The 23329-nt window shown below is 45.6% G+C and overlaps 10 protein-coding genes across 10 annotated transcripts; 2 read left to right on the top strand and 8 right to left on the bottom strand.

Annotated features, from left to right (window-relative positions):
• Positions 1-369: 369 nt before the first annotated feature.
• BBBOND_0205910 (hypothetical protein, conserved) lies at positions 370-1811 on the top strand (the record flags this gene model as incomplete). Its single annotated transcript, XM_012912165.1, is given in 4 exon segments — positions 370-689; positions 728-878; positions 931-1557; positions 1569-1811. 4 exon segments carry the CDS (start codon positions 370-372, stop codon positions 1809-1811), a joined length of 1341 nt encoding a protein of 446 aa, XP_012767619.1.
• A 65-nt stretch (positions 1812-1876) lies between these two features.
• Positions 1877-2987, bottom strand: BBBOND_0205900 (hypothetical protein, conserved; the record flags this gene model as incomplete). Its single annotated transcript, XM_012912164.1, has 3 exons — positions 1877-2262; positions 2299-2406; positions 2444-2987. The coding sequence occupies 3 exons, from the start codon at positions 2985-2987 to the stop codon at positions 1877-1879; spliced, it is 1038 nt and encodes a 345-aa protein (XP_012767618.1).
• Positions 2988-4010: 1023 nt separating this feature from the next.
• Positions 4011-6491, top strand: BBBOND_0205890 (hypothetical protein, conserved; the record flags this gene model as incomplete). Its single annotated transcript, XM_012912163.1, has 1 exon — positions 4011-6491. The coding sequence occupies one exon, from the start codon at positions 4011-4013 to the stop codon at positions 6489-6491; it is 2481 nt and encodes an 826-aa protein (XP_012767617.1).
• An 815-nt stretch (positions 6492-7306) lies between these two features.
• On the bottom strand, positions 7307-8275 carry BBBOND_0205880 (hypothetical protein; the record flags this gene model as incomplete). Its single annotated transcript, XM_012912162.1, has 1 exon — positions 7307-8275. One exon carries the CDS (start codon positions 8273-8275, stop codon positions 7307-7309), a length of 969 nt encoding a protein of 322 aa, XP_012767616.1.
• A 1722-nt stretch (positions 8276-9997) lies between these two features.
• BBBOND_0205870 (hypothetical protein) lies at positions 9998-10734 on the bottom strand (the record flags this gene model as incomplete). The annotated part of the gene is made up of 2 exons (XM_012912161.1): positions 9998-10335; positions 10503-10734. 2 exons carry the CDS (start codon positions 10732-10734, stop codon positions 9998-10000), a joined length of 570 nt encoding a protein of 189 aa, XP_012767615.1.
• Positions 10735-11261: 527 nt separating this feature from the next.
• Positions 11262-12122, bottom strand: BBBOND_0205860 (Outer capsid glycoprotein VP7; the record flags this gene model as incomplete). Its single annotated transcript, XM_012912160.1, has 1 exon — positions 11262-12122. One exon carries the CDS (start codon positions 12120-12122, stop codon positions 11262-11264), a length of 861 nt encoding a protein of 286 aa, XP_012767614.1.
• A 3575-nt stretch (positions 12123-15697) lies between these two features.
• On the bottom strand, positions 15698-15901 carry BBBOND_0205850 (hypothetical protein; the record flags this gene model as incomplete). The annotated part of the gene is made up of 1 exon (XM_012912159.1): positions 15698-15901. One exon carries the CDS (start codon positions 15899-15901, stop codon positions 15698-15700), a length of 204 nt encoding a protein of 67 aa, XP_012767613.1.
• Positions 15902-16241: 340 nt separating this feature from the next.
• Positions 16242-17007, bottom strand: BBBOND_0205840 (hypothetical protein; the record flags this gene model as incomplete). The annotated part of the gene is made up of 3 exons (XM_012912158.1): positions 16242-16398; positions 16449-16625; positions 16802-17007. The coding sequence occupies 3 exons, from the start codon at positions 17005-17007 to the stop codon at positions 16242-16244; spliced, it is 540 nt and encodes a 179-aa protein (XP_012767612.1).
• Positions 17008-17654: 647 nt separating this feature from the next.
• BBBOND_0205830 (hypothetical protein) lies at positions 17655-18391 on the bottom strand (the record flags this gene model as incomplete). Its single annotated transcript, XM_012912157.1, has 2 exons — positions 17655-17992; positions 18160-18391. 2 exons carry the CDS (start codon positions 18389-18391, stop codon positions 17655-17657), a joined length of 570 nt encoding a protein of 189 aa, XP_012767611.1.
• Positions 18392-18918: 527 nt separating this feature from the next.
• Positions 18919-19779, bottom strand: BBBOND_0205820 (Outer capsid glycoprotein VP7; the record flags this gene model as incomplete). Its single annotated transcript, XM_012912156.1, has 1 exon — positions 18919-19779. The coding sequence occupies one exon, from the start codon at positions 19777-19779 to the stop codon at positions 18919-18921; it is 861 nt and encodes a 286-aa protein (XP_012767610.1).
• Between the last annotated feature and the right edge of the window lie 3550 nt (positions 19780-23329).

The following is a 23329-nucleotide window of genomic DNA, read 5'->3' as shown; positions in this document are numbered from 1 at the left end:
CGCAGGCGCGGATATAGCAGCACAGGCCGAAGCGCGGATGTGCGCTATATGGCGTGTTATTACGCAACTGCGCTATTTCGCCGGTATAACCCGGGCCACTGCCGAAATTTCGGGTTGGACAATGGGCCTCCGCATCGTGGCCTCGGGGACAAAAGATCCCCTCACAAATGAAACAACTCTCCCGCAAATTTGTAGTAATATGCGCACCGTAAAAAGTGTGACATGTCTGTACGCTAAGAGCTGAGGAATCCACGGCGAAGCCACTGTCTTCCATGCCAAAGCGGCTCGAAGGTGGCGCAACACCCCATCCCTGATGCACTTAATTCTAAGACAGCCAAATACCTTACATTACCAGTAAAACGCCGCAAAATGTTTAACGGTGTAGGGCTTACCACGCCGAGAGGCAGTGGAACGAATGGATACGTCCAAAAAAGCCTCGCGACTCTGCGGCCCGTCAGGATCGCCAAAGGGCATGACCAGCAAGGGGTTATCACGCGCCCAAAGCTGCGTACAAACCCCGAAATCGCACTACATGAAAAACTTAGGGCGCTGGAAGTCAAACTCTTGGAGTTGCGCGTACTGAAGGAAGGTCAGATGAGCACGGAAGAATTGGACAAGTTGATAGCAAATGAGAGGCAGCGGCTCATGAAGCTGCTGGAGCAGGATAGTATGGTTTACGATCGCCGAGAGTACGTTTGCAATGTTGCCCTTATACACTGCGCTGCAGAAACGACAGCAACCAACTAGCGGAGGATAAGGCGCGGCGCAATCAGAAGATGAAGGAAGCGCTGAAAATAAAGGACACTGACCATGGAGCGAAACCAAGGGATGTAGAGGCGGAAGACCAAGGCACATCACTAGGCGAACGGGATGAAATTGTAAGTAGCGTCAGCTCCACGCCTAGTCGGAGTCGGTCGCATTCCATGGAAGGACCAAAGAGCCCATCTCACAGTGCGCATAGTAGGGACGTGGAAAGGAGCGCATCGCGATCAGGCACGCCATATAGCGAACGTCGACACGTCAAAAAGTACAAACGTTCAAGCAGGTCTTACTCCGCCGACAGCGATGTGTCCCGCGGCTCTCACTCAACACGTCGACAAAGATACAGACGCTTACGCAGCGTTTCCAACTCAAGACCGAGTTCACACGGCAGTTCGTCCAGCGAACGCGACACCGATAGATCCGCCGACAGAAGCACCGAACGAGACAGAATGCGGCGCAGGGAACGTTCACGTCGCCATAGGAGCCCAAGCCGTAGTTACAGGAAAAGAAGGGGTTCAGGGCATAAATCTTACCGCAGCACTAGCCGTAGTGTGTCTAGCAGGCCATCGCCCAGTAGATCGCACAGCGATGCCTCACACGACAGCTCGGTATCGCGCAGTCATACGCCGCAACATCGCAAAGGTGACCGTGGCAGGAGTAAAAGGGATAGGAATGCTATCTCAACGCGGGACAAAACAATACATAAGGATCGTAGCCGATCACGATCAAACAGAGCTCGCTCTAGAAGTTACCAAATCGAACGCAGACGCAGCCACTCAAGCGGATACAGAAGACGTCATTTAAAGCGATATAGCTCAAGAAAATGCCGCAGAAGCAGCTCATCATCAGTTAGCTCGTCACCGTCGCCGCATGAAACAAGACGAGCAGAGCTGAGGCATCGTGACTCAAGGAAGTCTAAGAGCTCTTCCCGGAGCAGGAGCAGGACGCACGACAGACATTCCAGGTCGCTTAGCCGTGCCCCTGGTAACTACGAACGCAATGACGGCGGTAGCGCCACCGATAGCAGCATGGAGCACAGTGACGGCTAAACACCATACACCAAATAATAAAATATAATAGCTACCATTACAGCAACATGCTAATGTGCCGCCGCTCAGTCCCTCGATGTGTTAGATGATTGCGCCTTGGAGCTGCCGAGCTGCATTTCGGGGCTTGCGCTAATGCCCAAAGCTGTTCGCCCGCTCAAACGGGCAACGCAGTCCATAAAGGGGGCGCCGAGCAGCACGCAGAGTTTATATCCCACCGTGCCGACTACAACTATCAGAGGAAGCACAACAAAGCGGAGTAGAAAGCGCCTCCAACCCGCGCTGCTGCGGTTGTCAATGTTTTCCAGCGTTTCCCTTGCAGGGGGGGCATTTTCCCCAATGAGCTGTGGCAGCTTTCTGCGCACCATGTGCGCCAACTCACGCACCAGCCAATCGTCCACGACCACGAGGACTTTCACATTCCTTCTACGGCTCAACGTGATAGTGTCGATATCTGCGCGGGCGTGAGCACATAATACGCGTTACTAACTGTAAATGCTCTCGTGCAAACGGCAAAGGCAGTAGACGGCGCCCTCGGTTACAACCGCTTGGTATATGGCCGGGGCAGCCAACTTGAAGTCCTCTCGGATTTCGGGCACTGCAAACAGGATCAGCAGATGCTGCCACAGACGAACCTTTCAACACGTCACCCTTGCGCAGATATAGCGATAACAGTCTCAGTAACTCAAACTTGTGACCGGTGGCAGCCTCGCCGAAACTAATAGCTTCCGAGCGTTTGCTGCGGCCGATGGCAACGACCTTAATTCCAGCGGCATCAGCACCGGTGACCACGTGGATGTGCTGCCTATAGCCATTCAACAGGTGACGTGCGCCTTTGAATTTACGCACACTGGCATTCTTGGATTGTTTGGACTCTTCGAACACAAGGTAACGCCTGATGACGTCCAACTCAGGAGAACCAACACCTAAAGCGACCAAGTCGCATGTTGGCACTGCAGACACGGCGGCTTCTACAATCTTCTTGTTGGACACGTAATCCGTTGTGCCCAACCGCTTCTTACAAAGCGAAGGGACGCCACGGAATTCGAAGGTTACCGTACGGCCAGAGTAGCCGAAGCTGAACACGTCAATCGGCGAAGCGGAGAATAAACGGCGGGAACAAAGAAATGGCAGATGACGTAGCAACCCAGGATTCTGAAACAACTGGGCAATTAGCATCTTGTCACGTGCAAACAGAAATATTGCGATCTCACCGAGACAACGCAAACGATGACCAAACTAAATTATATAGGAGGGCCTTCAACGGGCTTCCACACGGTACACCATGCCTTCTGCACCCAGAATCATCCATGAAAATACAACAGTTGGGAATCCAGCGACGCTTACTCTCATATTGCTGCGGAAGGTCCTACAGGCGGAGTAACCCCTATTTAATTGGCCATAATAGTTAATATATTTGTACGTCTAGTCGCAAAATAAAAGATAGAAAAGGTTTTGGGTCCCACAAAGATGCAGACAGCTGTAAAAAATGGAATTTCAAGAGGAAGACAGGCGTATGCCGCAAGGGTTCACAATGTTGTTTGGAGAAATGCGACCATTCTTACCGTCCCGAAACATGTATCTAAGTGGCTATAACGTATGTGTAATGGTTGTGAGGTTATAGGTGCTGCTGACGACTGATACCCGGGTCCGGATTAGGGCGGTTGGAGGCCAGCTCATCAAGTTGCACAGCGCCTGCGATGATGCAGACATGCTTTACCTTCTACATGTGTTGTTCAATCTGCGCCGGTGCTAGCAGAATGCTTGGTCGCGGTAATCATCTTTGCCCTTATCTGCATAACACCGTGACAACTATATCGCGCGATGCGCCAAGAGACACTCTTGCCATTCAGAAAGTTGACATATTTCACGCATTCGATTATTTTAGTTTGGTGAACTAAATTTTGTTGGGGGCAGGGAAGAAGCGTGCCCATGGCGCCGTGCCTCGTTAAGCAATCACAGCTGGAGAGTTTACTCTGCGGAACGGGGTGAGGCCGATACTGTAATTCCAGAGGCCATTTTTAACGCCTCATTCTCCAAGTTGTTATATCGGAAGGCAGCTTACAACCGCCTTTTGTAGGACCACACGACCTAAGGTTAGGATTCGACAATGATGGCGAATCGTAATTGCAACTGAAGGAAGGTCAATGTGACGTAAATAAAACGTATATTATGACTGACGATATAAGTATTGCGGCGAAAATGCAGGCACCAAATGAATCCGACCCTGTGGAGCGCACTGAGGGTTCCGATAACATGGTCAACATGGTAGCCGTGCACAGAGAAGATGGAGAAATCAAGGCTTTTGTGAGAGCAGACAGCTGTGACGGCAAGTCTGACTGTATTGTGGATAGCTCATGTGATGAGTTGGCATCCATTGCATACAAAGGTGGGATCGACACCGGTGCGGCTGGTTGGTTTAGCCAAACCATGGCCAGATTCAACAGTGGCTGCACGAAAGATTTGAGCCTAGATAGCGCACCGGCTAGCACTCGCTGGGGATTGGGGGTCCTATCAGAGCAATCCGGTGCCGTTAAGCAGCAGGTAAACAAACTGGAGGAACACTTGAGGAAAGCCCAAGGTGACGGGACTCTGAAACCTATTCAGCACAACAAGGTCGACTCCATAGTAACTGAACTCAACAACCCGGAAACGTCTGAATCTGATGCAAATTCCTCTGTGTTATCCGCTGCAGGCAGTACCTACGAGTGTACATTTGTGCAGCCAGGAACGCATCGATTTGACGTTCAAAAAATCGAAGAAATAGTAGACAAGTTAGTTGATGCAAAGCTGTGTAGTTTCAGAGAAACTTACGACGAGGAAATTAGGGTCATGCGAGCCGAGCATGAGCAAATGGTGAAGAAGGCTGCAAACGAAGTTTTAGAAGAAGTCTCCATGCTCATCAGCAGTGAATCCTCGAAAGTAGAACAAAAGATATCCACGCTCCTTGTACAGAAGGTCAATGAGGATACTTTAAATGCTCGTATAAAGGGGGCAATTAAGGAGGCCAAAGAAGCTGTTCAACTATCCATACAAGAAGGCATCGACGAAAAGCTAAATAAGGTGCTGCACGAAACTCGTGATGCTATGAATTCTCATATGGCCAGTGTCGAGCGAAACGTCGAAGACAAAATTGACGATGTTGTCTCTCGAATTACATCGTGTGAAGAAAAGATGCGGCAAATCTCCGACGATATAGTCGGAAACATAGAGGCAAGTATAGCTAAACAATCCGATGAAAAGGTTGAACAAGTTAACGAACAGATCCGGATTATGAGGTCCGACTTAGGTGAAATCCATTCAAAAATTGAGCAGGCAAATCAGGAAGCAACAAGATTCGCGCAAAGAATTGATGCGTTCTATTCCGAAGTCGATTCAATGATACAAAAAGGAGGTCAAAATATCAAAGATGAGTTGTGCGCCAACTTTGACTCCAAGTGGAGCGACGTGGTGATGAAGCATGAACTAGATGATATAATGCAGAAAGTTAAAAGTTTGGGTGCTGAAATCGAGGCCAGAGCGGTGGAAACTGCAGCTCAAGAGTGTGACGGTAAACTCGGCGTCTTTAGCATAAATGTGGAAGATAAACTCTCACAAGATTTCTACCGCATTATTGATGATCGCGTGCAAAAGCTTAACGGAGATGTCATAAAACAAGTCTCAAATGCTGTCGACCTTAAATTACGTGGAATAAAAGAGCCGCAAAATGAAGACGATACGGCAATGAGGGACGCCATATGTAAATCGGTGCAAATCGCCATAATGCAAGATGTCGCTGCCAAGGTGGACGCCATTGCAAAAGACGTGCACGAAACAGTGGAATTGAAAGTGAAAGACGCTGTCCTAAACGCCGCAGCTGCATTTAAAACGGAAAATGCTACGCCGGATGTTGGGGAATTCCTCATAAACAGTCCTCCACTGCATCATGCATCTAATGAGATCACCACGTGCTCGGAAGCTTCAAACGAGTGTGAACGTATCATTGAAAGGTTCTCACAGGTTCTACAACAGTCCGAGCTGCAGATTAATGCCGTTGTTAAAACAAGCAGCACGTTGCAGCATCTGAATGAAAAGGCTACAGTAATCATTGAACAGATGCGTCAATGCATTGATTCTTCCGTTAAACAAACAATGGTAGATTCAAATGTCGCTGCAGAGACCATCAAAAACGGGAGAGGAATAAATATTACCGCACCCAGAGAAATAGATCTTGTGGGTAACCCAATAAATGATGGCAAATGCATTACAACACGTACCTCACACATGCACCCCCTGTCAACCGGCCCGCCGATAGGCCCACCGTCAAGCAAAACGGTTACGTTTGACCATTTTACTCCGATATCGAATTCAATTCGTGCGCCACATTTGAATGAAGATGTACACCCCGGAATCTTCTCCAAACTGTTGTGTGGATACTCAACATCGCCATCTCATAACAATGTAATAGACAACCGGTGCTTTACTGCTCCCATGGAAAGACCAAACACTTCTCATTACAGGACACCTGGAAACACTAATTCGGAGCGTTCACTAACCGAACCGTCGAACCCCATTGAAGTCAAGTACGTTAATATGAACGGTCAAGTGATAAAGGTGACTCAAAGACATTTGAAACTAAACCAACTATCGGCCGGACAGCAGGCAGCTGCTCGAGGTGCCTTCTATTCTCCTAGTGCGCTTTAAAGTAAAGCTAAAGAACACCGCTGGCACTAATGTATAATGTAAAGTTAATCAATGGTTGTCTTTGTTTTTGTTTCTTCAGTGTACTATTAGTGCTTATGAGTGGGTTGACCCCTTTTTTGTGCATATGAATTCCACCTTGTAGGTTATTAGTATTGGTTGCGTTATGCGCCCTATTATTGCAGGTGCAATGTATGTTGTCCATGATGGCATCCATCCAGTTGGTACCAGGGGGTCTTCCACACAAGCGTAGTCTTCTCTCGGTTTCGTCTCCCTCATCACTAGTTTATGTGTTTCTTGGATCACTACCTTTTGTATGTGGGCCTCCATGCGATCCGATATGCCCAGGTCCCGTCTATACTTGCTGTGCTCCTTTGTCACTATTCCCTCCCACGTCATCACGTAGGGGATAACCCGGATCTTGGTCTGCTGGTTAAACCGTCGCGCTTTCAGGTACTCGATAAGGCCTTCCTAGTTATGCTTCTTGAACTTCTCCGTATCCAGTAGGTTGTCCAGGTTGGTTACTCCTATCTCAACGATGGTTATGGTGTTCCTCAGACATCCAGATGGTATCGGGCATTTCCACGATTTACTGAGATGATGGGCCGCGGCAATAACTCATATCTAATGGCCACTAATACGCTGTCCTAATACGTCTACGACCTTAACTACCAGATTGCTTGTTAGGTAAACCGATTAGCGGTTCAAAACAATGGGCAGAGGGGATGACAGATTGGACCTATATCAACATTTATTAATAAAAGCGTTAAAGAATACATCCCGCAGTCTTACAAAGACACGGCAGACGATGAGGCGCATTAAAGTGGGACAGTATCACCCATATCCAACACTGTTGGCAGCCAGGGGTAATACATGTTGTTCGATCCGGTGGCAGTGTATGTGCTGGGCGGTTTGCGCAACACATACTTCTTGGGAGGGTTAATGGGCTTCATGTTGACGTAGAAGTCAATAAACTCCTGTGCGTCCTTGTCAAGCTCGCCAGATTTTACAGCTGCATTTTTCGATCCATAGAAAGCCCAGAATCCAGCGAGGTCGCATAGCGTTAACACCCTTCTTAGATACAGACCTCTCAACGCCCTGCCGACATCTAGTCCACTCATGTTAGTGCGGCATTCCGGCTCTACATAACCCAAGGCTTTCATCGTCTTTCGCAAACCATACTCATGCCTCGTTAACGGGGCCAAATTTAAGGTGGCCGCTATACTCGCAGTGTGCAGAGAACGTACACCTGCGTATAACATTGGCGCAATACCCACGAATACCGTCGCACAAGCTTCCGGGTCTTTTGCGCATGACGACTCCCACGTAGCTTCTGAACTGTAAGCAGATTGATATTCGTCAGGAATTTTGATACTATCCCGCAATATCTCAGTACCATTAACAATCCTGTCTAAATTCTTTGCAATGTCTTCAGCGGTGATACCCTTGCTCTTTACAACGTTTTTATAATCGGATTCGTCCACAACTCTGAAGTACTTAGCCCATGCTCCAGGTGATTTACTAATAAGGTCATTGTATCGTTTCAACAGCTCTTCAACGAACCAATAGTTCCTAAGCTCGCGTTGCTCCAGGAAATGTTTAGAAATACGTTTAACTTTCTCGAGAGCTGGCAGATTTATCCTGCCAACGGGCTTATCCACAAGAAACTTGTAAACTGCCTCACCTATGGCCTTCAGGTTTTTCACGTCATCGCCCTTCAGTGCCAACAACCAGTCAGCTGCTTCCTTGAAGTTGTGAGGGGCATCGGTTAGCGAAGTGTACACCATCTTGTATGTATTCGTTATGCTAGGCGTGAGTTAAAAACGTGTGTTGCTTTGTGCATTCAGAAGCCTATCTATTACCGCTGTGCCTTGATCGCAGACTAACTAAAGTGCTGTCAACACCCGATAAATGTGCGTCAAATTTGATTATTACGTATCGTCTATGTATCGAATAGGCGTTCGTTGAAGGCGCGACGAGCGCCCAGCTATTCCATGGCAGCCGGGTCCATACCGTTGATGTGGCATGCAGCATCCGCATCGAATGTCATCGCAGTGTCTATTTTTCAAATATGAATGAGACGCAATGCGCCCATATACTGTGATAATATGTGCATAAATTGACAAAGATTTTCGATTTTCCGATGGGTTGCGACAAGCACATTACAGTGTGCACTCCGTGCGGTGGCTTACACACGGGATAATGCCCAAGACCAATTCAGCATTATGCATTCGTATATCCTATGACTGCCCTACGATCGCGACGACCTGTAGATTATTTTACATCCAAGGATGTCGTTCTGAGATTCTGACGTGACTCCTCAGCTCTGAAACACAGTACACTGAGAAAATGCAGTGACACGTTTAGTGTTACGAAGCAGTATCTGGTTAGTATCCAACAACTTCCGATACAATCGCATTGATGGGTCCACCATAACTGTTTCCGATTTTGCTCCCTTGTGCTGCTGAGCTTGGCCTATACATTGCTGTGCAACCGTATTTGAGGTACCGGATTTACGCCTAGAGTGGTGCAGCATAACTGATTGTTATTGTTACGTGTTCGTAGAATTGGATGGATCCGACAGATCTGCGTACCTTGTTAAGGCTATGCATCTCCTGTCTGGTATGGGCGTTCTGCCATTCACGCTGAAGCACCAAAATCTGCATTACTGAACAACGACACCAAAGCACACGAAAAACCACATCTTTGACTATCATTCTATGTTGTGTCATTATGTTGACATTAAACGACTTAATCTGATGCAGCTTTTTACATCCCTACCTTGCTGCTGTCGGAGTCCTCATTGAGGCAAGGGGTGTCGAGAACGTTTCATACCCATCTGACATTAGCCGTGTTTGTCACAGCTGTATAACGCTGCTCGCACCTAATACCCCATTCTGAATAGCTCTGTAATTTCCTTCCATCAATCCCAGCAAGCCGTAGGCTGCCGCTGCGTAGGGAGGGCACGGGTAACTGTGGTTTAGTAATTACCAATATTAGTCACTTCAGCCTTCTGAATAGTTATGATGTGAAGTGCTGTGAACACGCAGTGAGCAAATGAACTGCTTTATGGTTTAATTTTTCTCCAACAGTGTAGGGTGGCCATTCACCATAGTAGTGGGTTGATTAAATTGGCGAAGTTACTGTGGGACAATGATCATTGCCGCAATACATCTCTCGTTGAGTATTTGGTTTATAGGCTGATTTTTAGGTTGTTATGAGATCACTAACGCAAAACGTTGCACCTTCCCGAAGTGTGCCAGACATACGCTATTTGCCTTGTGAGATGTAGTATCAAATCCCATTACTGGCATGACGTGGTATCGTTAACACAAAACTACAAAAATGTATTACAACACAAAAATACGATGCCAACTCAGCACCGACAACTATCGCAATCTAAGCAAGTACTATGCAGCCACTGGAGACATACCAACAAAGGTACCAACATGAATTATGACAATTAAAGTGGTTCATTGCCAAATGGGTTACCACATCAGAGATACTCATTACTTGGCGTAGTAGTTCTCGATCTGTATGGTAGACAGGACTACACCCTTGATAGTTACGCAGCGACATTCAAGTGGCGGGGTTTGACGCCGTTTTTCTCCCAACCCTACGCGTTTGCTCTCGAACTTCAGTGTGACAAAGTGATTACTGTGCGATGCTACCAAGGACTGACTGATGCCACTCAAGTCCTTCAATTCACCGTTCACGGAGACCTGGTCGAAGCAGTTGGGTGGGTCCCGGACGTAAGGAGCTGGGCAATAGAACGCCGCTTCTTTAGTGGTCTGAATGTCTATATTGCAACCAATTTGTTGTTGTCCGTTATAGTCGTAGAGTAGGGCTGTATCCGGTTTGAACAACTCACCCGACTCGTGGGTAACCCCTCAGCCTTGCATGAAGGGTCCGTTGTTTCAACATAAACTTTAACGAGGTGCCAAACGTATGGCGCTGCTGATGTCACGACACAAACATTGTGCTGTGCAGGTTCGTCTGACGTTGGCAAATCACCTGTGACGACGGACAAGTCAGATTGTTCGAGTCGTTTGCCGCAAACGAATGCCATAGACAGGTTCTGCTTCTGGACGGGATCCTTAGATATTAAGATAGCGCCATTGTTCGATTTAATCGCCAGAATTTGATATCCAGGTCTCCCTTCAAAGTATTGGTCTGTGGTTGTTAATCCACCCCGAGTTGTTATAATTGAATCGTCATATACCACCTTTAAAAAGCTCAGGACCATCGGAAGTTTCTTTTACCTCAAAATAGAATTCTTCAGGTTGCTGTGGCAGCTAAGTTGACTCTAGAATGTCAGAGTTTAAGCGGTGGATTCTACGTTCATGTTGTACATAAGCAACAGAACTAATTCCACAATATAAGAGCAACGTTTTTCCCGAGTTTAGTGTCACGGAATTCTGATATGTTCTGTTTAAAATATACGATATCGGTGATCTAAATCCTTCAACTCCTAATCTGACCTCACTCCAAGGCAGCAATATGAAAGGAATCCACCTGAGACTGTCGTTTACGGCGTACTGTGTAGTTGTGATATTCGTGACGGTTGTATTCGAAAACAAGCCTGGACTTTTCGTATACACGTTGGTCGACGCATATAAAAGAATAACAGAGGGGTTTATTTTGGATACCCATGTCGAAAACTTGAAATCCCCAAATGCGGTATGGAGTTACATTACGATAAGATCCTGGGAATTGCATAACCTTGTTAGATGATAGATCGTACCCTGTAGATTCACAGTTACCTGGCAGTAGCTACTCATTGGACCCGCAGCGAATGCCGACCTTTCTAACGTCCCGCATTATATCGTATGAGCATTCATACAAATCCCCTATTCCAAATCCCATTGATTTTGGTAGACAAAAATTCTTGGATAAGCCCACGTCAAATACACTTGGCCGCCTTCGGTCGCAACCAAGGATCCCGTACTGGTGGGTAAACGCTAAGGAGACTTTGACGACGGCGCTTATGTTGTCTGGGACATAGTCATTCCTAGATATCAATGTCCAATGAGAATAAAACGAGTTCAATCCACTTCGTAGAGCAAGAGGTTCGTCCAGATGGTATTTCAGTGTCACCTCTCCCCGGGCCATTTGGGACACATCTAACGCAAGGGCATCGCCAGCGATAGCATTGCCGTACAATATTTCGTCGTAAATATCTACATCATAAGATGCAACCAGTTGACGCAGCTTAATCAAGTCTTTTGGCCAAAATTTAGTTTCATAATCATATATGTACGGCAGCTGGGAGAATGAAGTGCGTGGGGTATCGTCAGTAGATGCCGAGCTTATGGCCTGTATTGGAAATTTTATGGTCAAGGTGCTACCAGGATGTAGCACCACCGAACACCACGGCCCAGTGATAGGAAGCATACGGTTTCGGAATATTTTGCTAGCAATATCGCAAACGTAATCGGTTCTCATTCGAATCTCTATCTTGGCCTTCAGCTGACCTGTTTCCGCATCGACGCACCGGCATTCGCCATTGATAGGTGATAATGCCAAGCCATTAAAGTATCGCGCAACGACCCATTTCCCACTCTTTTCGAAATCATTATATAAATGTGGTGTAGTAACAGTCGCAACTTCGTCACTCTTGTTAATGAGAGACATCATGCAATCAGCAAGTTCAATTAGGCCTTAGCAAACGAAACCTATGGGCGATAAGGACATAGGATCCGCCACACATGAAACTGTTCCGGTATCTAGGTCTATGGAAACCTCATTTTCCACATCAAACAGAGGCGAGGGACGGCTTCCACAGCCTTGAAGAGGTAGGTGCACGGTTCCTCTGTTAAAAAAATACACCCAATCCCGTTCGTATTTGCGCTATCTCTTCAGTAAATGGCGTTTCTGCAGTCCAAGGAAGTGTACCTGGTTGAGTAGCACTAAAGCTGTTAAGGTGACGCTGCACGGTATAGCTCAAAATCAAATCTCTCGGACCGCAAATAAATATCAAGCGGCGTTCATTAATTGCAAACACTTCATGAATTGATAAGTCCAAATGCAAAACCGTTTGCGACTGATTAGATTCTATCCAGAAGAGTGTATACTCGGATGCTGAGCGCACCACATTAGAAAGAGCAACGGAACAAAAAATGCCACGTTCATTCACGTAGGTATTGAGTCGATTGTTTTCATCTGCAGTTGGCTGGGGATGCCAGACATAATCAACGCCGTATACTTGGCGTGGACATATCACAGTTGCAGAGGAAAGATTATCAATATCCATGTGGCAGGTAGCAAGAGCATTGTTGGTAAGTAGCTCATACGGATATCCAAAGTCGCAATTTAATGAGTTCAGGCAGCTAATCCGATATAACCATATCGTGCTGAATGCCCACAAATATCTCGCCACAAGAAAGGCACCCATTGTGACGAACGGTATTGCGCTGCTCTGTAAACGAATTCGTTTCATATCACTACAGTTTTCAATAACACTAAATGTGAATAAACGAGTACAAGTGTGGCTAAGGTGATCAAAGGTTTATTGCTTATGGCAATAACCCTGCAAGGATGTCAGCAGCTGTCTGGATGCTCACCGACGAAATTTCCTTCATATCTCCAACCATAACAATCATTTGACACATGGGTCAGATGCAACAAGAGGCTTTAAATATTCGTGTTGATGTATAATATATTAGAATGGTAGTATATATGCTGTTGGCGGTAGTATCGCCTCAAATGTTTAGCGATCGTATCGGATGGGAGATAATCGGCGAAATAGTACCATAACCATCTTAACAATCGACGTTATCTTCCAATATGAATTAATGGATACAAAAAGACGAAATACGCATTTGTTGGAGGCCTGTTGAAGGAACTCAATTGGCAGACTATCAGCTAGGAGACGGTGTTAAAGCCGGCAACCTATGTTATGGGGAACATTAAAGCCAGATACGGCTATGCCTCTCTAAATGACCATCATTACGAACATTTATACGCGTATTTATGGATTAGACCGTTGAAGTGCGGCGAAATGGCGGAGCAACGCACATCCAAAATCGATAGCCTGCGCGGTTTCCTGGTGAACCAGACCAGGTGGGAGGACAATGTCAGCAAATGGTCATCGATACCACGGGTAGGAGTGAAGATGGTAGACTAGTATTTGCCAGTTTGGTGAGGCTTAGGTAGATCATCGTCTGTGAATCCCATCCTGAGACGGCTATTGAGGCAGATGTTGCGGCAGTGTAGCAGATCACCCTCGAAGGCGCAATCTCCGTCGTAAACTATAAAGTGTCCGAAAGTTATGCTTGTTTGCAATGGTGGACACAACCTTTCCAGCCACTCTGATGTTTCCCTGTAGAACACATCGGCTTTAGAAATGACATCGGGTGGTGGGCGTCTTGGCGTATTAAAAACTGGCTTATTCAAAATATGCAGATTAATTCACATTTATCATAGTAAGGAGTGTAATTAGTGTGTTCCAACACAATAGTCAGCCAGCGTATACGGTGGAGCCCACTTGACGACTCACTTGCTGCCACCAATGTTGTGTTAGGCATGGTGCCACATGTATTCCATATGATATCTGCCAATAACATGAATGCTGCACTTTTCATGATTATTGTTGCATCCTCGTATTAATATTGATATGCGTAGTTATTTTGCAAGGATGACACTTGGGTAACAGACGTACCAGATAGATGAGCAGCGTGACTCATATCAAAATCAACGTTAAATAAAACCATCGAAACAACGCTATGAAGCGCCATGTCGATTGGTACCATGATGGCATAACAGTTTGTGGGAGGAGTTGCGTATAAACTGCTACTTTGATCTCCCTCCATCAATGGTTGTATGTCCGGCCAGGTCTATGTGGTGAAGCTGATACCCACTAACGAGATCGACGCTCCACTTTACAAATAACGCAGTATAGTGTATCATAGTTAATCTTCCGGTAGTGTATAATGTGCCACCTGGTTACACTGTTTTCGGCCTGGTTTCCGCATTTACCAGGATAGCACCTCACGCAGTTAGTTTAGGCCACAGGTTCCACTTCATGATAGTTCTGGGAATGTTTCACATCGCTTCAATGGAGCAGTGCAGTTACGTCCAGGACCGCTCCACGGGTTATAGCATGTAGAGTATCCATACAACCCAAACAGAGCAAACCGTCCAATGCAGGATACATTCGTGTATGCAGCTTTAAGACAAAGTAATCATATATATATATATATATATATATATATATATACATCCAGGGAATCTTCTGCCGGTAGAATGACACTACGCGTAGGTGTTAACATGCTTTACACCAAATAGGCATTCCGGATTTCAATGACTAGTTTTACTAAGATGCCCCCAAAGGCAGCTATAGTAACCCGTTCACTTGATAGCTAGCAAAGTAAAACATACCGTTATTTATAAGCTGCGTACGTTCCACTCAATATATGTCGGCTATACGAAGTGAAATGCTCTCACGTTGCAGCAAGAGCAGCCCAACGTGCACCCTTGCTAAGATTTAAAAGGCGCTGAGAACCGTGTTTAACACGATCTGATTGACTCTGTGAAGTGGGCAGATTGCGTAAGTAAATCTGACAATCACTACATTTCATAAATTAAAGATGCCTCGTGACAACTCGTTGAAGGGTATATAATGTGGAGCTGGGCTGAGAATATGCGCGTGCTAAACTTTTTTCACAGTACATCTGCGATACCAACTCAGTATAGGGCCCCAAATCAAGCGGGGGGCACAACTCATCTGCAACACTCGTTTATCCACGCATCCCAACATACTGACGACATTTGACGCACTGATTCTGAAGCGGCAGTCTATTTAGCTATAACTTACGGCATTCAACACCTCTAGCTTAGGCTCATCATCACAAAATGACAACCACCTCCTCGCTGTATCGCAAGTCGTGTTCAGCAAGGACGGTGGCCCTCTGTATAACATTGACGCGATTCCCCCAAAATCCGCAGCGCTGTCCTTCGGCTTTCTAAACATTATTCAGTCCGTTGCTTAAGAACTGCAAGCAGACTTGTACTGGTCTGGCACTCTGATACCCTCCAAGAACTTCTCAAAAACATTAACAAATTTACTTAAGGTCTCTGTGATTTTCTCAGTATTTGAGTCCATGGGATTGACGAAATCGGTAAAGTTTTTTCAACCATAGTTTTAATGAATTTACCCAGCATATCGCTAGCTGGCCAGATGTCCCTATGCTACTGGTTCCACGTGAACCTCATGGAGATAAGTTTATATTCTCGTAAGATAAATGCTTCTTAGCTTCCTGAGGTTTATGTAGGCGGTGGTATGAGAGAAATTTCTGAATTGCTCCAACGATGGTCTTTAAGTTGTTCTCGCCATAAGTTCCCTTCAAAGCCACCAACCAGTCAATGCCCTCCTTGAGATTGTGAGGGACTTCGGTCAACGAAGTGTACACCATTTTTACATGATTCGTTTAAGTAGACGACTTCTACAAACGTGTGAAATTAGTGTCTGCTCATATGTCTAGCTTTTACGTAGCCGACGTTATGGCTGGGAAGCACAACACTAGTGCTGTTCCATTCCAGTGTCTGCGTATCTAAATGAGATAAGCAAGGCTGTCTATGCGAGAGCCGTATAGGCAATTGAGGTGCTATGACGGCAATGTTTGCTCATCGCAGACAGATCTACAGTCACCGTGGCATGCGGTATCCACAACGCATGTCGTTGCAGTATATATGTTTCAGACGGCAATGGTACATACTGAGCTCACGTTGGTTAGCTGAGTTTGCGCTGGTCAATCAACAATTGAAATCGTACGATGGATTGCGTGTGGTATGACACAGCATAAACTGCTCCGTGTTCATGACTCCCCACAGCTTGTCAACATCCACCAGCATATACGCCATGAGAGCACGCGCCTTAGTTAGACACGCAAACAGTGAAATGATGTAGGGACTACTATTTCATTTAGAATCCGAGTCAGCTGTCGACATGGGTGGCCATACAGATTCTGTGCATTGTAATCACGGGGTGGAGAGGTCAAACCGTCCCTTATCAATGTTACGTAGTCATTCCTGCGGTTTTCACCTGATGCGTCACTGTCTATGTTGTGGCAGCTATCTCTGCGTAACAAGTATACCGCATCCAGCGGGTCGTATACAGGCTGAGCATCTTGCTTCACGCTTCTATGTGGTCCAACATTTTTGAGTTGGCGAACTTACAAATTGATTTATGTGAGTTGTTGTGGTTTTAACCTCAGTATTGGGTCAAAAATGTTAAACAACCGTGTCTTCCGTATTAAGGTCACCCGTCCCCCAACCGATATGGGCATCGTCCGCTCACCGCCTTGGCTACCTACGAATCTGGTGTCCTGCTAATATCTCTCAAATGGCACATGTAATTGCAGCTCTGCGATTGATTTGCCATGTGTTTGTGCGGTTCTCGCGATACTACGTAATCGAGTGCAACTCTTTGTATCTCAAGCGTGATTGGCCCTGATTCCTTATTGAGATGAGTATGACCGAAAGTGTTTCCTAGCCATCTGTTACCAACAACATATCTCATAGATTCATCATGTTAATGGTACGTAATATTTAATTGTGAATCACAATCTGCTTTCCCCTCATCCATCCCAGCAAGCCGTAGGCTGCTGCTGCGTAGGGCGGGCACGGGTAACTGTGATTTAGTAATTACCAATATCAGTCACTTCAGCCTTACGAATGGTCATGATGTGAAGTGCTGTGAAAACGCAGTGAGCAAATGAACTGCTTTTTGGTTTCATTGTTCTCTAATCATGTAGGGTGGCCAAGTGCTCACACGGTAGTTGGTTGATTAAATTGGTGGAGTTACTGTGGGACAATGGTCATTGACGGATTCAATCTCTTGTTGAGTATCTCGGGCATTGTCTGATTTTCAGGTTGTGAGATCACCAACGCAAAACCTTGCACCTTCCCAAAGTGTGCCAGACATACGCTATTTGCCTTGTGAGATGTAGTATCAAATCCCATTACTGGCATGACGTGGTATCGTTAACACAAAACTACAAAAATGTATTACAACACAAAAATACGATGCCAACTCAGCACCGACAACTATCGCAATCTAAGCAAGTACTATGCAGCCACTGGAGACATACCAACAAAGGTACCAACATGAATTATGACAATTAAAGTGGTTCATTGCCAAATGGGTTACCACATCAGAGATACTCATTACTTGGCGTAGTAGTTCTCGATCTGTATGGTAGACAGGACTACACCCTTGATAGTTACGCAGCGACATTCAAGTGGCGGGGTTTGACGCCGTTTTTCTCCCAACCCTACGCGTTTGCTCTCGAACTTCAGTGTGACAAAGTGATTACTGTGCGATGCTACCAAGGACTGACTGATGCCACTCAAGTCCTTCAATTCACCGTTCACGGAGACCTGGTCGAAGCAGTTGGGTGGGTCCCGGACGTAAGGAGCTGGGCAATAGAACGCCGCTTCTTTAGTGGTCTGAATGTCTATATTGCAACCAATTTGTTGTTGTCCGTTATAGTCGTAGAGTAGGGCTGTATCCGGTTTGAACAACTCACCCGACTCGTGGGTAACCCCTCAGCCTTGCATGAAGGGTCCGTTGTTTCAACATAAACTTTAACGAGGTGCCAAACGTATGGCGCTGCTGATGTCACGACACAAACATTGTGCTGTGCAGGTTCGTCTGACGTTGGCAAATCACCTGTGACGACGGACAAGTCAGATTGTTCGAGTCGTTTGCCGCAAACGAATGCCATAGACAGGTTCTGCTTCTGGACGGGATCCTTAGATATTAAGATAGCGCCATTGTTCGATTTAATCGCCAGAATTTGATATCCAGGTCTCCCTTCAAAGTATTGGTCTGTGGTTGTTAATCCACCCCGAGTTGTTATAATTGAATCGTCATATACCACCTTTAAAAAGCTCAGGACCATCGGAAGTTTCTTTTACCTCAAAATAGAATTCTTCAGGTTGCTGTGGCAGCTAAGTTGACTCTAGAATGTCAGAGTTTAAGCGGTGGATTCTACGTTCATGTTGTACATAAGCAACAGAACTAATTCCACAATATAAGAGCAACGTTTTTCCCGAGTTTAGTGTCACGGAATTCTGATATGTTCTGTTTAAAATATACGATATCGGTGATCTAAATCCTTCAACTCCTAATCTGACCTCACTCCAAGGCAGCAATATGAAAGGAATCCACCTGAGACTGTCGTTTACGGCGTACTGTGTAGTTGTGATATTCGTGACGGTTGTATTCGAAAACAAGCCTGGACTTTTCGTATACACGTTGGTCGACGCATATAAAAGAATAACAGAGGGGTTTATTTTGGATACCCATGTCGAAAACTTGAAATCCCCAAATGCGGTATGGAGTTACATTACGATAAGATCCTGGGAATTGCATAACCTTGTTAGATGATAGATCGTACCCTGTAGATTCACAGTTACCTGGCAGTAGCTACTCATTGGACCCGCAGCGAATGCCGACCTTTCTAACGTCCCGCATTATATCGTATGAGCATTCATACAAATCCCCTATTCCAAATCCCATTGATTTTGGTAGACAAAAATTCTTGGATAAGCCCACGTCAAATACACTTGGCCGCCTTCGGTCGCAACCAAGGATCCCGTACTGGTGGGTAAACGCTAAGGAGACTTTGACGACGGCGCTTATGTTGTCTGGGACATAGTCATTCCTAGATATCAATGTCCAATGAGAATAAAACGAGTTCAATCCACTTCGTAGAGCAAGAGGTTCGTCCAGATGGTATTTCAGTGTCACCTCTCCCCGGGCCATTTGGGACACATCTAACGCAAGGGCATCGCCAGCGATAGCATTGCCGTACAATATTTCGTCGTAAATATCTACATCATAAGATGCAACCAGTTGACGCAGCTTAATCAAGTCTTTTGGCCAAAATTTAGTTTCATAATCATATATGTACGGCAGCTGGGAGAATGAAGTGCGTGGGGTATCGTCAGTAGATGCCGAGCTTATGGCCTGTATTGGAAATTTTATGGTCAAGGTGCTACCAGGATGTAGCACCACCGAACACCACGGCCCAGTGATAGGAAGCATACGGTTTCGGAATATTTTGCTAGCAATATCGCAAACGTAATCGGTTCTCATTCGAATCTCTATCTTGGCCTTCAGCTGACCTGTTTCCGCATCGACGCACCGGCATTCGCCATTGATAGGTGATAATGCCAAGCCATTAAAGTATCGCGCAACGACCCATTTCCCACTCTTTTCGAAATCATTATATAAATGTGGTGTAGTAACAGTCGCAACTTCGTCACTCTTGTTAATGAGAGACATCATGCAATCAGCAAGTTCAATTAGGCCTTAGCAAACGAAACCTATGGGCGATAAGGACATAGGATCCGCCACACATGAAACTGTTCCGGTATCTAGGTCTATGGAAACCTCATTTTCCACATCAAACAGAGGCGAGGGACGGCTTCCACAGCCTTGAAGAGGTAGGTGCACGGTTCCTCTGTTAAAAAAATACACCCAATCCCGTTCGTATTTGCGCTATCTCTTCAGTAAATGGCGTTTCTGCAGTCCAAGGAAGTGTACCTGGTTGAGTAGCACTAAAGCTGTTAAGGTGACGCTGCACGGTATAGCTCAAAATCAAATCTCTCGGACCGCAAATAAATATCAAGCGGCGTTCATTAATTGCAAACACTTCATGAATTGATAAGTCCAAATGCAAAACCGTTTGCGACTGATTAGATTCTATCCAGAAGAGTGTATACTCGGATGCTGAGCGCACCACATTAGAAAGAGCAACGGAACAAAAAATGCCACGTTCATTCACGTAGGTATTGAGTCGATTGTTTTCATCTGCAGTTGGCTGGGGATGCCAGACATAATCAACGCCGTATACTTGGCGTGGACATATCACAGTTGCAGAGGAAAGATTATCAATATCCATGTGGCAGGTAGCAAGAGCATTGTTGGTAAGTAGCTCATACGGATATCCAAAGTCGCAATTTAATGAGTTCAGGCAGCTAATCCGATATAACCATATCGTGCTGAATGCCCACAAATATCTCGCCACAAGAAAGGCACCCATTGTGACGAACGGTATTGCGCTGCTCTGTAAACGAATTCGTTTCATATCACTACAGTTTTCAATAACACTAAATGTGAATAAACGAGTACAAGTGTGGCTAAGGTGATCAAAGGTTTATTGCTTATGGCAATAACCCTGCAAGGATGTCAGCAGCTGTCTGGATGCTCACCGACGAAATTTCCTTCATATCTCCAACCATAACAATCATTTGACACATGGGTCAGATGCAACAAGAGGCTTTAAATATTCGTGTTGATGTATAATATATTAGAATGGTAGTATATATGCTGTTGGCGGTAGTATCGCCTCAAATGTTTAGCGATCGTATCGGATGGGAGATAATCGGCGAAATAGTACCATAACCATCTTAACAATCGACGTTATCTTCCAATATGAATTAATGGATACAAAAAGACGAAATACGCATTTGTTGGAGGCCTGTTGAAGGAACTCAATTGGCAGACTATCAGCTAGGAGACGGTGTTAAAGCCGGCAACCTATGTTATGGGGAACATTAAAGCCAGATACGGCTATGCCTCTCTAAATGACCATCATTACGAACATTTATACGCGTATTTATGGATTAGACCGTTGAAGTGCGGCGAAATGGCGGAGCAACGCACATCCAAAATCGATAGCCTGCGCGGTTTCCTGGTGAACCAGACCAGGTGGGAGGACAATGTCAGCAAATGGTCATCGATACCACGGGTAGGAGTGAAGATGGTAGACTAGTATTTGCCAGTTTGGTGAGGCTTAGGTAGATCATCGTCTGTGAATCCCATCCTGAGACGGCTATTGAGGCAGATGTTGCGGCAGTGTAGCAGATCACCCTCGAAGGCGCAATCTCCGTCGTAAACTATAAAGTGTCCGAAAGTTATGCTTGTTTGCAATGGTGGACACAACCTTTCCAGCCACTCTGATGTTTCCCTGTAGAACACATCGGCTTTAGAAATGACATCGGGTGGTGGGCGTCTTGGCGTATTAAAAACTGGCTTATTCAAAATATGCAGATTAATTCACATTTATCATAGTAAGGAGTGTAATTAGTGTGTTCCAACACAATAGTCAGCCAGCGTATACGGTGGAGCCCACTTGACGACTCACTTGCTGCCACCAATGTTGTGTTAGGCATGGTGCCACATGTATTCCATATGATATCTGCCAATAACATGAATGCTGCACTTTTCATGATTATTGTTGCATCCTCGTATTAATATTGATATGCGTAGTTATTTTGCAAGGATGACACTTGGGTAACAGACGTACCAGATAGATGAGCAGCGTGACTCATATCAAAATCAACGTTAAATAAAACCATCGAAACAACGCTATGAAGCGCCATGTCGATTGGTACCATGATGGCATAACAGTTTGTGGGAGGAGTTGCGTATAAACTGCTACTTTGATCTCCCTCCATCAATGGTTGTATGTCCGGCCAGGTCTATGTGGTGAAGCTGATACCCACTAACGAGATCGACGCTCCACTTTACAAATAACGCAGTATAGTGTATCATAGTTAATCTTCCGGTAGTGTATAATGTGCCACCTGGTTACACTGTTTTCGGCCTGGTTTCCGCATTTACCAGGATAGCACCTCACGCAGTTAGTTTAGGCCACAGGTTCCACTTCATGATAGTTCTGGGAATGTTTCACATCGCTTCAATGGAGCAGTGCAGTTACGTCCAGGACCGCTCCACGGGTTATAGCATGTAGAGTATCCATACAACCCAAACAGAGCAAACCGTCCAATGCAGGATACATTCGTGTATGCAGCTTTAAGACAAAGTAATCATATATATATATATATATATATACATCCAGGGAATCTTCTGCCGGTAGAATGACACTACGCGTAGGTGTTAACATGCTTTACACCAAATAGGCATTCCGGATTTCAATGACTAGTTTTACTAAGATGCCCCCAAAGGCAGCTATAGTAACCCGTTCACTTGATAGCTAGCAAAGTAAAACATACCGTTATTTATAAGCTGCGTACGTTCCACTCAATATATGTCGGCTATACGAAGTGAAATGCTCTCACGTTGCAGCAAGAGCAGCCCAACGTGCACCCTTGCTAAGATTTAAAAGGCGCTGAGAACCGTGTTTAACACGATCTGATTGACTCTGTGAAGTGGGCAGATTGCGTAAGTAAATCTGACAATCACTACATTTCATAAATTAAAGATGCCTCGTGACAACTCGTTGAAGGGTATATAATGTGGAGCTGGGCTGAGAATATGCGCGTGCTAAACTTTTTTCACAGTACATCTGCGATACCAACTCAGTATAGGGCCCCAAATCAAGCGGGGGGCACAACTCATCTGCAACACTCGTTTATCCACGCATCCCAACATACTGACGACATTTGACGCACTGATTCTGAAGCGGCAGTCTATTTAGCTATAACTTACGGCATTCAACACCTCTAGCTTAGGCTCATCATCACAAAATGACAACCACCTCCTCGCTGTATCGCAAGTCGTGTTCAGCAAGGACGGTGGCCCTCTGTATAACATTGACGCGATTCCCCCAAAATCCGCAGCGCTGTCCTTCGGCTTTCTAAACATTATTCAGTCCGTTGCTTAAGAACTGCAAGCAGACTTGTACTGGTCTGGCACTCTGATACCCTCCAAGAACTTCTCAAAAACATTAACAAATTTACTTAAGGTCTCTGTGATTTTCTCAGTATTTGAGTCCATGGGATTGACGAAATCGGTAAAGTTTTTTCAACCATAGTTTTAATGAATTTACCCAGCATATCGCTAGCTGGCCAGATGTCCCTATGCTACT

Source organism: Babesia bigemina (genome assembly GCF_000981445.1).
Source record: "Babesia bigemina genome assembly Bbig001, chromosome : II".
Taxonomy (NCBI): domain Eukaryota; phylum Apicomplexa; class Aconoidasida; order Piroplasmida; family Babesiidae; genus Babesia; species Babesia bigemina.
Note: the sequence above shows the minus strand (reverse complement) of the source record. Positions and strands in the feature narration are given on the sequence as shown.